Source organism: Kazachstania africana, chromosome 2, assembly GCF_000304475.1.
Source record: "Kazachstania africana CBS 2517 chromosome 2, complete genome".
In the NCBI taxonomy this organism is placed as follows: Eukaryota; Fungi; Ascomycota; class Saccharomycetes; order Saccharomycetales; family Saccharomycetaceae; genus Kazachstania; species Kazachstania africana.
This window is the reverse complement of record NC_018941.1, coordinates 1,368,028-1,382,642: the sequence shown is the minus strand read 5'-3', so window position 1 is coordinate 1,382,642 and position 14,615 is coordinate 1,368,028. Positions and strand designations below refer to the sequence as shown.

General features: G+C 36.8%; 5 protein-coding genes and 3 non-coding genes across 8 annotated transcripts; 4 read left to right on the top strand and 4 right to left on the bottom strand.

Annotated features, from left to right (window-relative positions):
• Positions 1 to 387: 387 nt before the first annotated feature.
• On the bottom strand, positions 388 to 461 carry KAFR0Btrna7I. The gene has a single exon. It is a non-coding gene; the product is annotated as a tRNA-Ile (tRNA).
• Positions 462 to 948: 487 nt separating this feature from the next.
• KAFR0B06625 (gag protein) lies at positions 949 to 2,518 on the bottom strand (the record flags this gene model as incomplete). Its single annotated transcript, XM_003956045.1, is given in 2 exon segments — positions 949 to 1,434; positions 1,436 to 2,518. Coding segments are annotated over 2 exon segments (1,569 nt in total).
• Positions 2,519 to 2,997: 479 nt separating this feature from the next.
• On the top strand, positions 2,998 to 6,555 carry KAFR0B06620 (gag-pol fusion protein; the record flags this gene model as incomplete). Its single annotated transcript, XM_003956044.1, has 1 exon — positions 2,998 to 6,555. The coding sequence occupies one exon, from the start codon at positions 2,998 to 3,000 to the stop codon at positions 6,553 to 6,555; it is 3,558 nt and encodes a 1,185-aa protein (XP_003956093.1).
• A 1,656-nt stretch (positions 6,556 to 8,211) lies between these two features.
• Positions 8,212 to 8,283, top strand: KAFR0Btrna10R. Its single transcript has one exon. It is a non-coding gene; the product is annotated as a tRNA-Arg (tRNA).
• Positions 8,284 to 8,300: 17 nt separating this feature from the next.
• KAFR0Btrna7D lies at positions 8,301 to 8,372 on the top strand. Its single transcript has one exon. It is a non-coding gene; the product is annotated as a tRNA-Asp (tRNA).
• A 301-nt stretch (positions 8,373 to 8,673) lies between these two features.
• PPT1 (protein serine/threonine phosphatase) lies at positions 8,674 to 10,209 on the bottom strand (the record flags this gene model as incomplete). Its single annotated transcript, XM_003956043.1, has 1 exon — positions 8,674 to 10,209. The coding sequence occupies one exon, from the start codon at positions 10,207 to 10,209 to the stop codon at positions 8,674 to 8,676; it is 1,536 nt and encodes a 511-aa protein (XP_003956092.1).
• Positions 10,210 to 11,379: 1,170 nt separating this feature from the next.
• On the bottom strand, positions 11,380 to 12,060 carry RRP15 (rRNA-processing protein RRP15; the record flags this gene model as incomplete). Its single annotated transcript, XM_003956042.1, has 1 exon — positions 11,380 to 12,060. One exon carries the CDS (start codon positions 12,058 to 12,060, stop codon positions 11,380 to 11,382), a length of 681 nt encoding a protein of 226 aa, XP_003956091.1.
• A 356-nt stretch (positions 12,061 to 12,416) lies between these two features.
• Positions 12,417 to 14,537, top strand: KAR3 (Kar3p; the record flags this gene model as incomplete). The annotated part of the gene is made up of 1 exon (XM_003956041.1): positions 12,417 to 14,537. One exon carries the CDS (start codon positions 12,417 to 12,419, stop codon positions 14,535 to 14,537), a length of 2,121 nt encoding a protein of 706 aa, XP_003956090.1.
• Positions 14,538 to 14,615: the final 78 nt, after the last annotated feature.

Here is a 14,615-nt window from a genome sequence, read left to right as displayed (position 1 = left end):
ATAGACTATGGATAGACATGCATTGCAGTCAATTTTATAAAATTTTATGTTAGTATCTCCCTGAATATTAAAAATGATTGAACAAGTATCTCATACGCACCGCCTCTATGAATCTATTGTATGATCAGGAATATCCGAAACATAGTAGTCATTTATTAAATCTCACCTATGTTGTATTATTGAAATAGAACTCTTATTACAGTCTATATATCAGTATCTATCAAAGATAAGACGTCTAACTATGATAAATGTCTTAATCATTTACTTCAAAAAATAAAGAAGTATACACCGGTAACACTTTGACGTCTTTACAACTGAACCAGTCTCTACCATATTCTATGTTAGCTACACTGAGTTCGCTGTCATGAGATAAAAGTTACAAAAAAGTGGTCTCTAGCGGGATCGAACCGCTGATCCCCGCGTTATTAGCACGGTGCCTTAACCAACTGGGCCAAGAGACCAGAAATTTACTTACCGAAATTTTAGTGCAATGTCTGGTTCAATCAAAAAGTGGTTCTTGAACCTGCTTTTCGCCCAATGATGCTTGTGCTGGAAATGGCAATATACCGACATTTCAATGTTTTGATAGTTAGCATGACTAATTTAGAATGTTATAGAAGATATGAACAATAATTATGGTGTGATAAACACGATTGTTTGTTGACACGAAATAATTATGGTGTGATAAACACGATTGTTTGTTGACATGAAATATTTATGGTGTGATAAACACGATCATTTGTTGACACGAAATATTTATGGTGTGATAAACACGATAATGTATTGACTCATAAATCTATAACATGATAATTGGCATAATTCAAAATGTATTGGAAAAGGTATAAATACTCAGGTGAACACTGAAGTTTATCAAAGTTTGTATCACTTTATATTATTTTACATTAACGAAAATAATATAAAGGGATCATCCTCTGATCTTCCTTCACGTCAGATCCTTATTGATAGTTTTTTGATATCGCGTATATTGATGTGACCGAAGAGCTTGTGAAAGAAATTCATAGCGAATTTTGTTCGAACATTATTAACCACCTGAGTCGTGCAAATGACTGATAGCGGAATGCAGACATAACGTCCGTAGTCTATTAGTTTGGTTAGGATGTTACCCTTCTTGTCAATGAGTACACGATTAATCAGATCCACTGAGATGCTTGCTCGTTCTAGTGCGTGAAGCGATAGAATGTTACAAGAGATCTCAGGTGAAGCGAGAGCTTTGATACGATATGAAGCAGTATCAAAAGAAAGACATAAGTAGCCACCAGATTCAACGGTTAATTCCTTGGAGCCCGCATCATATAAAATGTCACGGGTTGGGTTGAATGTGTTATTTAACATAGAACTGGATTGAACGACAGAAATTTCCGCGCCAGAGTCAATTATCAATAACTCTTCAGGATGGATTTGATCCTCGTTGCCTAAGCACTTCAAGTTGTTCAATGGGCTCATCATGAGTGATGTAGTTCACATTGCGACGCCTAGGTGCTTTAGTGTTACTGTTAGTAGGGTTGTTGGCCTTAGTTGTATTGCCGGTTGTTTGTGTCTTGGAAGGAACATTTTTAGTAGGAGCACTAGTAGAAATCTGTTGTCTAGTGTTTTTGGGAGAGTAAGAGGATGTATCCGGTCGCGATATTTTGAATTGTTGAATACTATTGAGAATATCGTTTAAAGTTGTAGATCGATAATGGATACGGTAATCGTCTACAATTGGCTTGTAAGCAGTGGGTAAAGTAGTGATCAATTGGTCACATATAGCACGATCAGTGGTAGTGATGCCGATTTTTTCACCTATTTTACGTAATTTCGCTACACGTTTCTTGAATAATTTTGGATTTTCTTTACCGTCGTAATGGATATTGTTGAGTTTCTTCGCAATCTCATAGTCGCGCATATATACATCATATTTGGATAGTGCAATTTCAATGACATCGTACGTTGAGGTAAGATTATTACGTAACTCCGTTTTGAACCATTGTGGGTAAGTCGTAGTTGGAACAAAGTATTGAAACACTTGAGTGAGAAATCTCTCTTCTGACTCTGTGGGTTCCGTAGTAGGGTCACCTTGTGCGTCTGGGAGGACATGTTCCATGCCGTGTTCCTTAATAAAGGCAGAAAAGACTTTGATCCAGTCCTGAAATTCAGAGGCGTCGGCAAGTTTATATAACATAGTGCCGTGGTTCGAGTTAGCATGTGATGGGCGATCGATGCCGTTGTTGCTTATGATGTCGTGTAGAGTATGATCGGATGACGATGAGGCTACACCATGTTGAACGTTTATATGGTGAGGAGGATAGACAAATCCTTGGGGGTAAGGTTGAAAATTCATATCATATTGTTGAAACTGATTAGCAAACATTGTGGGATTGACATACATAGGAGAGCCGTGAAGAGTAGTCCTGACGAATGGGTCTCCAGTGGTGTATGGAGGATTACTTGGCTGTCTGATGTCTCCAGAATTGTTTGCGACTGAGTGCCTGATGCTCTCGACCGGAGTCGTTGGCATACTCCCTGAGTCAACTGGTTTGACCGGGTCTTGCAAAGCGCTACCATGACGTGAAGGAAGATCAGAGGATGATCCCTTTATATTATTTTCGTTAATATAAAATAATATAAAGTGATACAAACTTTGATAAACTTCAGTGTTCACCTGAGTATTTATACCTTTTCCAACACATTTTGATTTATGCCAATTATCATGTTCTGGATTTATGAGTCAATACGTTGTCATAATTATCGTACGATAATTATTGCATGATAATAAGTATTCGTGTTTATCACGCCATATATGGTTTGTGACAACACATGATCGTGTTTATCACACCATAATTATTGTTCATATCTTCTCCAACATTCTAAATTTGTCATTCTAACTATCAAAACATTGAAATGGCAGTATATTGCCATTTCCAGCAGGATCTTAGCAAAATATTGAAATGTGAATACAATGTCATTTCCAGCACTTAGATCTTATTTATTAATACAATGTCATCGATTAGCAACACTCCAAGAGAGGAAAAGACTTCTATCGGTCATGGTAGCGCCGCGGATGATTCTTTCATTTTTAATGAAACGAAGAGCTCTAAACAAGCTCCCTTCGAGGCTAATATCGAGGACATTTCTAAGGGAAAGAAGGAGCATATTTCGAAAATGCCCCAAATGGAGTATCCATATTTTCAGATGGACTCAAATATGCCATTCATGCAACCACTTATGATGCCTATTCCAGGATATCAGATGTATTGTAATCCTCATCCGGATATGCCATCATATGGCGCCCCGTTTGCTTTTGGAAATCAATTTCTGCAAGTTGATCCAAGGTGGGCACAATACCAATATGGTTTCCAGATTCCAGGCAAACAAGTGCCAGTGGGAGCTAAAGAGAGTCCTTCAAATCAAACATCAGATACCGAGTTGGCACCTGATGCAGGGTCTGAAACAAGTTTTCATTCCACCTCCATCCCGCCGTCAAATGCGGGAACCGCTACAGAAACCTCATTTGCAAATCATAGCAGTTACAGTGCAAATGCGGTAAATCTTACCATGGTCACAACCACTGATGAGTTTGACACATGGTTGAAAAAATTTTGTCGCTTCCTGAAAGAACGAAATTTAGGTCATGCTATCCCAGACAAAAGTGGTTATACCACTGAGGTATTGGACCATGAAAGAGCGTACATAGAACAAACTTTCAATTATTTTGTACCTGCTAAACATTATGCCAAGTGGTTCAAAGACTTGTTATATGTCCACCACTTGGAACTATCCGACGCGATTATGAGTGCCCTCAGTAAGGCAGAGAAGAGTGCATCGGGACAAGATATTCATGATGAATTGATGAATATCTCTTATGATGGAAAAATGGACGTTTTTGTTTTCAAAAGAAAACTTCAAAGCTTGGTGAAAAAGGCTGCTGAATATGATATTATTATCCCAGAGTGGATTATCACCAAACGAATCGTTGACAACTTGAAAAATCAGTTCAAAAATGTAAATGATTTCTATCATTCTCGCATGGGGAAAGTTTCACTGGATGATGTTTTAGTTAGGATTAATTACCTAGCTACAGAGGTCATCAACAAACCTACTCCAACCACTTCATCACAAAGCGTGAACTGTGGGTATTGTGACAAGGCAGGACATACTACCAAAAGGTGTCCTGACATCAAAGCTTTGAAAGAATTCTCTGAAACATCGAGTAAGGCTTCTAGTAAAACGGCCGGTAAGTCAACTAGTAAGACCTCTACCACATCGAAAAAGAGGGTTCACCATATTCAAACGAAGACTCCTGATGATGCACAGTGTCTCCGGCATAATTCAGAGCTAGAGCCATCTCTAGATGATTATGTAATTCTCGATTCCGGGGAAGAAGTGTCAGTCGTAAAGGATCCAAAATATATATTTTGTAAAAACATGAATCCGATTGACAAATTATTCGGCGCTGGGAACGAGGAACTACCTGTTGAAGCTTCCGGTACTATGGCCTTCAAGTGGCTTAACAAGCAATCACATTCTATTCGAGTGCTTGCCTCTAAAGCCGCAACTTACAACCTGGTCAGCTGGAATGCTTTAATAAAAGCGGGTGTGATCATTGACACCAGGAGAAGCCGTCTCATCAACAAATCAGATGAGGTCTTAGCTCCATTAGAAATGATTGGCCCGTATATGTGCATTCATATAAATCACCTGCTGCTTCCTCTTGGCAGCACGCAGAAGAAGAGTAAAGGCAAAATTTCTACAAGCAGAGTTCACAATGTAAGTGAAAAAATTCCTGTAGAATTTTTACATCGTTTTTTTGGGCACGTAAATGTCAAGGACATTCGCAAGTCGGTTGAAAAAGGCATGATTCAGAATATCACTGCCGATAAGATTGATTGGAGAGGCATTGATAAATTCCAATGCAAGGAATGTCTCGCTGGTAAGATGCGTCGCCACAAACACACCGTTGGATCAAGGTTGAAATATCAACAATTTTTTGAGCCATTTCAGTACATTCATACTGATTTGTTTGGTCCAATGTCCGATGTATCAGCCACTACTCCCACTTATTTTATTAGTTTCGTAGATGAGAATACCCGTTTTCGGTGGGTATATCCGCTACGATCTAAAAGTGCGGAACACATATTGTTAGTGTTCCGCAAGCTGGTGAATTTTATCAGAACACAGTTCTCAACTAAGGTGAAAGCCTTTCAAATGGACCGTGGATCTGAATACAGAAATGAATTATTAGATGACTTTTTCATTGATAAAGGTATTAAATCCATTTACAATACCGCCGCTGACTCCGCTTCAAATGGTGTGGCCGAACGTACAAACTTGTTGTTCTTGAACGACTGCCGTACACTACTCAAGGCCACAAATTTACCCAATAATATGTGGTATCACGCGGTTGAATTTGCTACTCTCATCAGAAATACGATGATAAATTCAAGTATCAATGATTCACCACGAGCCAAGGCTGGTTTGGAAGGGCTCGATATAAAAACTATTCTTCCATTTGGTCAAGAAGTTGTTGTTCACAACCATGACACAGATAGCAAACTTAAGCCGAGGGGTGACCTCGGATTTGCTCTGTGTCCATCTAAGGAATCTTTCGGATACCTTATCTACGTGCCTTCGAAGCACAAGGTGATCGACACTACAAATTATGCCATCGTCAAGTACTCTGCTGCGCCAGTAAATAATCAGGTCGCTACCGTGTTTGACTCCCTACTCAGTGATTACAATGAGTTTGTTTCTGAATCACATACATTTGCAGATGCTGACGATCATGAGCTTGACCATACAAGTCTCGGACGGGAAGACGTATCCTCATTGGGTGGTATCACCGAGGGTTTTGCTTCCGGGGATGACCAGACAGATGAGGACTCAACCCCATCACAGGATTCCAGCGACGGTGTGGAAAATATATCTGTACAGGAAATTACGGATATCGCTGAAATTCTGGACAACCAAGCACCGAATAAACCTTACTCAGATCATTTAGGTGAGGGTGAAGCAAATGATCTGGTGGAAGATTTTCCAAACGGACACGAGCCAAGCGATATAGAACCGGAGATTCACGAAGTAGGTGAACCAACAGATTCCGGTGAAGGTTTTTCAGATAACAAAAAAACTACTCAAATTGTTCCGGACAATATTATCGATGATTTAGTTGATATTCCTGTTAAATCCAATTTAGGTGGTACGAATAAGATTGAAATATTAGCTGAAGATAAACCATTATCTTCTTTGGCTATTCATTCTAATAAGAGGAGGATTAAGAGAAAAATTGAATTTAGCCATGATGAAGAGCATCGTCCCACTACGAGACGTGGAGTACATTTAGTACATGCTATTAAGGCGGCTAGATACAAAAGACCTCCCACAAATAAACCTTCACTAAATTTTTGGGAAGCTATTTCAGATAATGAAAATGAAGATGACAGAAAGTTGTACCTTAACGCCTATGGAAAGGAGATTGGACAAATATTGGTCAGATTTGCCCTGTATCCACGTAATAAATCGTTTAGATACCCGAAGTATGTATCTCCTGACCTTTAGTTGTCTTTTCGATACTAGACGTTGTCTAGTTTAACCTTATAATTCATGACACTCTCGTTGAAGACATGATGAAAAAATTTTGACTTATTACTTGGACGACGTCGTACATGTTTTGTGTGTGTGTACAAGCAGTGAATCTTCTTGTTATGGTAAACCGTTGTGTTCACATCCTTCGATCCTATTATCAATCCATAATATTCTCGTCTAACGATATGTGCTACAGTGTTATAGACCCATCAAACTCTCGTTCCAATACCTTCAAAGTACAGGGAGATCGACACTGCGAATTATGCCATTGTCAAGTACCCCGCTGCGCCAGTAAAACAACCTGATTGTTACTGTATTAGATTCCGTACCCAGAAATTACAATAAGCTTGTTCCTGAAACAAATAATTCTAACGATGCTGACAATCATAAAGTTGACCAGAAAACCCCAGCATAGGAAGGTGTGCCCTCATCGAGTGGTAGCACCGAGGATTTGCGATCCATTGATGAAAGTTTAGATGGGTAATCTATCTCTTCATAGGGTTCCAGCGACGAGGTAGAAAATATATCCGTGCAGGAAATTACGGGTATCACTGAAATTCTAAAAGAACATGAGACCAGTAACATGTCACTGCCTCTCATTGAAATGATAAATGAGAATCATGCACAGCAGGACGATATCCAACCATTGAAAAGGTCTTGCAAAACCATTTGAATAGTTGTCATGTGCTGGAATATTTTCGATGGTCTTAGTGGAAATTTTGAGGGCTACTTCGATATTCCCCTTACTATGTAAGGCTCTCCTTGCGTAGTATTTTCTTGAGAGCTAATGACACATCAATTGTCTTATGTTTACACGAGAAAATGGTGTTATTTTAACATTGCAAATTTTTCATAGAACTGCAGAAATTTTTAATCACGTGACTCATTGGGTATGAGCCCCGAAGTAGATGATTATTCTCAGTAACTAGAGAATGGAAGAAATCAATGACCGATAGAAGTCTTTTCCTCTCTTGGGGTGTTGCTAATCGATGACATTGCAGTAATAAATAAGAGTTATAGTATACCAAACAAAATAAAGTATGAAATCAGAATTAAACTATATATTAAAAACCAATATTCATCCTGATCATATTCTATATAAAAAGTATCTTCAATAAGAGAGGAAAAGATGTTCTCTCGATACTAGATGACGTCTATTTGTACCTCATAAATCGCAACATTCTCGTCGACGACATGATGAAAATTTTTCACTTGTTACCTGTACGACGTCGTATAGCTTCTTCGTATCTATACAAGCAGCGAATCTTCTTGTTATGGTAAACCGTTGTGGTTACATTCTTCGTAGTTATTTACCAATCCATAATATTCTCGTCTACAAATATGTGCTATAGTATTATAGACCCATCAAACTCTCATTCCAACAGTGTTTATCACGCCATATATGGTTCGTGTCAATACATTGTCGTGTTTATCACACCATAATTATTGTTCATATCTTCTATAACATTCTAAATTTGTCATTCTAACTATCAAAACATTGAAATGTCAGTATGTTGCCATTTCCAGCACTAATGCCGGCCGCTGGCGCTAGGACTGTAAAGCACGTGACTATGTGTGCTACGTATGGTTGTGAAGTAGTTCTCCGATTCTGAAAATTTCAGAAATTGAGCTCGCGTGGCGTAATGGCAACGCGTCTGACTTCTAATCAGAAGATTCTGGGTTCGACCCCCAGCGTGAGTGCTCTCTTTCTTCTTAAATCCGCGATAGTTTAATGGTGAGAATGGGCGCTTGTCGCGTGCCAGATCGGGGTTCAATTCCCCGTCGCGGAGATTTATTTTTTTTCCAGTTTTTTGATGCCTGGCACAAGAGTTTACGAGGGCAGATGAGAGAAGTTTAGAGCCTTCCATTGTAAATAACAGAGTTAGACATTGCAAGTATCGAAAGCTGACCTTGGCTAGAAAAAATTAGTATTTTACGTGTATATATTTTTATTTACTCATTTTGTATATATTACAACACTACCAGGAAAAATTAGTATTTTGTTTTTGTACTTCTCTATTTCTTGGTTCCATATTAATGCTGATATGCCATTTCGCCATTTTTTTCGATTTCTGTTCATAGACGACCTACTTAGAAACCGAAACCACCATTCGAATAAGCCATTGGTTTGATATCAGGGTGGCTGACGGAATCAAAAGTTTCTATTATCAAGTTTTCATCATCATTATCGTTCACGTTTATTTCACCATTATTTGGGACAACATGGATAATACTACCTAAATTACCTTGTGAGTCACAGTAATTTGGAGCACTAAAAACTGTTATTAACTTCTTGTTATGTTCGAATTCATAACCATTCATTCTAACTTCATGTGATCTGAAAATTTTACGTAAATTATTTTTTTCAATAAATTGAGCAGTAATATCAGAACCAAATGCGAAACCTAGCCCTCTTTGGGAAGGACCAAAGCCATCTTTAGCTTGTGGATCAGACCATAACAATTCCATGAATAAGCCATCTCTTGGGGGTTGTTTGAATCTATCAATAGACTTGATGTCTTCTACTGTTAAGGAGGTGTCACTAGGTAACCCACCATGCATTACAAGATAATCGTTGTTAATTAAAGTTGCTAATGGTAAACTTTCAAAAGATTGGGAAAACATTTGGAATATGCGCTTGGAATATTTATAGTTGCACTCATCTTCAAATCCATATACTTTGTTCATATTATCCGTTTCATGGTTACCTCTATTAATGAAAAGATTGTTTGGAAATAGGATTTTCAAACAGTAAAAGAGGATAGCAACCTCGCATGACCACGAACCACGATCAACAAAATCACCATTAAATAAGTAGGTATGATTCTCGCTAACTTTACCGAATCTTTTAAAGATATTCAAAACGTCATAAAACTGACCATGGGTGTCCCCACAAACGGATATTTTAGTATTAGGATTTGTAACATTTGATATTTCTACCAATGTTGGCTCATTACGAAACAATCTTTCACAATGCGAAATAATAGCAGCAGCATACTTTTTTGGCAAATTCTTGCCTTTTAAAAAGACATCATTGACGAGAGATGAAATGAAGGATTGTGACATATTTATAACTTCGATCCCAGAATTTTCACCCTTCTCGTTTGTCAATTGTTTGAATTCCAATTCAGGTCCAGCGTACTTGGATAAGTCAGCATTTGCGTCGAATGAACTTAAGCTGGTGCTTTGACAAATAGTGGCTCCACCGGTTTTTTCATCACTTCCGCCAATAGCTTTCTTGAAACGTTCTTCTCTAATAACTTTTTCACAAGTATCAAACCCATTTTTTGCAATGATATCATTCGGTTTATATTTGAGGACAATGTTGAAATCATTTCTAGCGCTTTTAAAATTTAGGAGACCAATGTTTGCCAGTCCACGTCTGTGGTACGCCTTCAAATTACTGGAATTTAATTCTATAGCATTTGTACAGTCATTTAATGCATTCATAAAATTATCTAATTTCAAATTAGCCAAAGCTCTGTTTGAATAGAAAATGGACTGGGTTGGATCTGTTTCGATTGCTTTAGTGTATAATTCATTAGCTCTCTGAAAATCCTGTTGCTTTAGAAACTTATTCCCCTCATCCTTGTAGCTAGTTGCTAGCTCAGTATCGTATACCGCCATTATCCTCGAAGGAAGTACTTTACAATTCTAGTGAGATGGGTAGATGCCCTGAGATCTCTTCGCATCAAATGCTTCTATTTATCAAAAATTTTTTTTTTCATATTCAGAAATGTCGGACGATGTCAGACGATCATTACATCAGAATATTAAAGTGACAGTAATTAATAGAGCCGACAAATTCAGAGGGATTTTACATGTGGCCAGCTGGAAATTGTACAATTGAAGTTCTTGTTGTTGTTGTTGTTGTTGTTTGGAAAGGCGTTGGTTGGAGCTTTGATGAACTTGGAAGCGTTGCTGAAAGCAAAAAATATTGTTTGTCAGATGGGGCATTGGCCGTAGGAAGTGTATCCATGGACAAGAACATATTGGATTAATTAATTTATACAGTCAGGGGGGGGGCAGGGACCACAGACATTATTGGAAGAATATATGGTCACCATTTTATGCTTAGTTTTTTTTCTTAGCAGCTGCGGTCCTAAAGCCGTAGTTATCTTTTGAAATGGTCATATACAGGTGATATTTCGAAGTCAATGACAGTTGGCTTTCTTAAAGTTGTGTAGGGTGTAGGGCCTGAAACTTAACTAATTTTGAACAATCTGGAGGTTATATTTGTTTTTCGTCTCGTTTCTTGACGGGTGCGACAAATTACATTCTTATTTCAACAGAACAAAACATAAATATGTATTAATGAACTCTCTGAATACAGTAGCAAATGAGATCATATTAATTGATGTTGACATTATTTTGCGAATTTTTCCAGTTCACCAGTTGTACTGACTTGTAACAGAGCACATAATTTCATAAAATGTTCACAAAATTAGTGTATTTGAATAATTGTACACTAAACTACTACGTACTACAATCCGATATATTAGCATCCAGTACTGGGCAATTTCACTTGTTTTATGAACCAAATGTTGATATATTTGCCCCAGGAAGTTTACCAAAATTGTATTTATAATGAATTTTTTGTTCATTCATATATTCCATGATCTTTTGGAAGCTAACAACCACAAATTTCGTCCTAGGAACCAATGAAGTGAAAATGATTCTTAACTTGTAATGCTAAAATGCAATTATAATTTTAAATTTACATAAATATGTACACTAATTGAATATGATTTTTTATAATCCATGCTATATTTGTTTCATTGGCCTCTGAAAATGTGCTCATTCATCTTCAGCAGCAGCTTTCACCAAATCTAAGAACTTTTCTTTGGAAACTTCAGTGACTAATTGTTTTCTATCATTTTGATTCTTGATATCATGGAAGTTCTCATTGACTTCCTTTTCAGTCTTAACTTGAGTTGACAGTATGGCATTGAACAATTTTACTACACCCTTCTGCGCGATTTTTCTCAATTTGGCTTCCTTCTCTAAGATTTCTCTAATTTGTTCCCCAGAATTGGTTTCATCCGATACTGTAGGGATAATATCAACTTTTCTTGCTTTATTTAAACGCTTCTTCTTTTCAGCCTGTAGTGCCTTCTTTGCTTGCGCTTCCAACTTGTCATTTTCACTGGCCTTTATCACTTTCTTATTTCTTGCCATAATAGGATCTTTCCTATTGTAAGCCTTTAAATGTGATGAAAGAATAGCATTGACTGCACTGGAGAAATCAGCAGAACCGTCGTCATGTTTACTCATCTTTGATTTCTTCTTTCTAGGAAAATTATCGTCACTCTCTTCATCAGCAGTATCAGCTTCGTCTTCTGCAGATTCCACTTCTTCTTCATTTGAAACAGCTTCATCAGAACTTATACTGGCAACATCTTCCTCCTCTCTCTTTTCAACGACATTGTCTCTCATTCTCTTTCTCTGAGTAACACTCACTCTGCCTTTCACACTCATTTTGGGTCCACACGCTACTTCCACTAACAACAATCCACCAAGTCTAACTTATTCGATTTGAAATTGGCCATCTCAAAATTTATCAATTTTTTCCACCAAGAGAAAAATTTTAGATTTTGGTATCAATTTACACGGCTCATCGCGTTACCCGGTATGAATCAAAAAAAAAAAATAAACATCGCGTAAATTTAAGAATCCACGTATTTAAACTTTGAAACAGTTTGTAAACATGGATGAAGAGTACGAGTGTTTCAAGGGGTAACTGAGTGTTTGTATATATAAAAATTACCGTTCTGTCACTGTTTATTTTCCACTTTGTGATATTCTTTTCCCAAAAAGAATCGTGATATAGTTAGATGTCTGAGCTGCCTACAACTCCGAATAAGTCCTCGAGACAGGGAAGTGTCAATTTGTGTTCATCGATAAACGGTTCCAAGAGACGCTTTACAACTTCTCCATCTTCAAGAGCATCTAATAATAATAATAATAATAATAATAGCAATGGTACCGTCGGATCAAGACTGTCGCTAGATGGCAAGTTGTCGAGAATACCATTTTCTAATGCGAACACGAATGTGAAGTCCTCCACTGGCTCTAACTTGACTTCTTTTTACAAACAGCAAATTCGTGAGTTAAACTCGTTGCAAGAGGAATTGTACGTTAAGAAATCCAAATTGGATACACTGAAAGACCAATATGAAATGTTGAATTCTACATATAAAGAAAAGAAACTGAAATGGGATAAATTATATTTGGAGAAGCAAAATAAACAGAACCAGTTATCAACAAAGAAGAAAGAAATTGAGGTTTTAAACGATAAAAATGATGAAAAGATCAAACAATTAAAGAAAGGCCATGAATTGCATATGGAACAATTAAAAATTAAGAATCAAGGTGAGATTAATAAATTACAAAACGAATATCTTATAAAGATAAACCAATTGAAGCATCAGAAGGAGAAAAAATTTCAAGATGAACGGGACAATCTGCAAAAGGAAGTAATTAAATTAGAGAGGAGAATCGACTCTAATGATGCCATCTTGAATGATTTATTGAATGATTTGAAGATCAAATACGACAAATTAAAAGAAACTTGGTTAATAGACTACCAAAATGAATGGAAACAAAATATAGAGAAAAATGAAAGATATTCTAACGAGATTAATGATTTCAAATTGAAACTTGGTAACGATTTAACACCCAGGATCGAAAAATTAAATAATACCGTCAATAACCTTGAGAACGAAATAACTACATTGAATGCAACGTTGATTGACAAAAAAAGGGAAAGTGAAACATTAAAGACTAAGACAATCGAAACGAATGAAAAGATTAGAAATATTGAGGCTGAAAAAGCTGAACTAGTAGAATTCATTAAGACTTCAAACGCTGAGTTAATCAAGATAAATGAATGTTTAACACACGAAGAAACGGTGAGACGTCAATTGCATAATAAATTACAAGAATTAAGAGGCAATATAAGAGTCTACTGCAGATTGAGACCGCCCCTAAAATCTATCGAGGATCCTAATACAAGCCATATCAAAGTCTATTCACTTGACAATGATCATGGTACTCAAACAATGGAAATCACTAAAAATAATAATACCAACAAATATAAATTTGACAAAATATTCGATCAATTTGAAAGTAACAGTGAAATCTTCAAAGAAGTCGGTCAATTGGTACAAAGTGCACTGGATGGTTACAACGTTTGCATCTTTGCGTATGGTCAAACTGGCTCCGGTAAAACATTTACCATGTTAAATCCAAGTGATGGGATAATTCCATCTACAGTAAGGCATATTTTTACCTGGATTGATAATTTAAAAGAGCGTGGATGGGAATATCAAATTAATTGCCAATTCGTGGAAATTTATAATGAAAATATTATTGATCTTTTACGTGAGAAACAAACTTCTCAAAAGCACGACATAAGACACGATGACGAGTCACAAACAACATCAATTACTAACGTTATGACAGTAACATTGGACCGCGAAGAAACTGTTGAAAAAGTCCTGCATAGAGCAACCAAATTAAGAAGTACAGCGTCTACCAAATCGAATGAACATTCGTCACGTTCTCATAGTATATTTATCATCCATTTACATGGGAAAAACTCCAAGACGAATGAAGATTCATATGGTATTTTGAATTTAGTTGACTTGGCAGGCTCTGAAAGAATTAATTCTTCACAAGTTTCTGGGGAAAGATTAAGAGAAACACAACATATAAATAAATCATTAAGTTGTCTAGGTGACGTTATTCATGCATTGAACTCTTCTGAACATAAAGAAAGACATATTCCCTTCAGAAACTCCAAATTAACACATCTTTTGAAATACTCATTAAGTGGTAATTCCAAAACGTTAATGTTTGTTAATATTTCGGCAAGCCTGAATCATGTGAACGAAACTATTAACTCCTTAAGATTTGCATCAAAGGTAAATTCTACAAAGATGATGAAAACCTGATGTTCAAGAATCAAGAGAGGCTTCAAAAAAATAGGTCTTTGGTTACATGCGTATATATACAATTTTTAAATTTTGTGC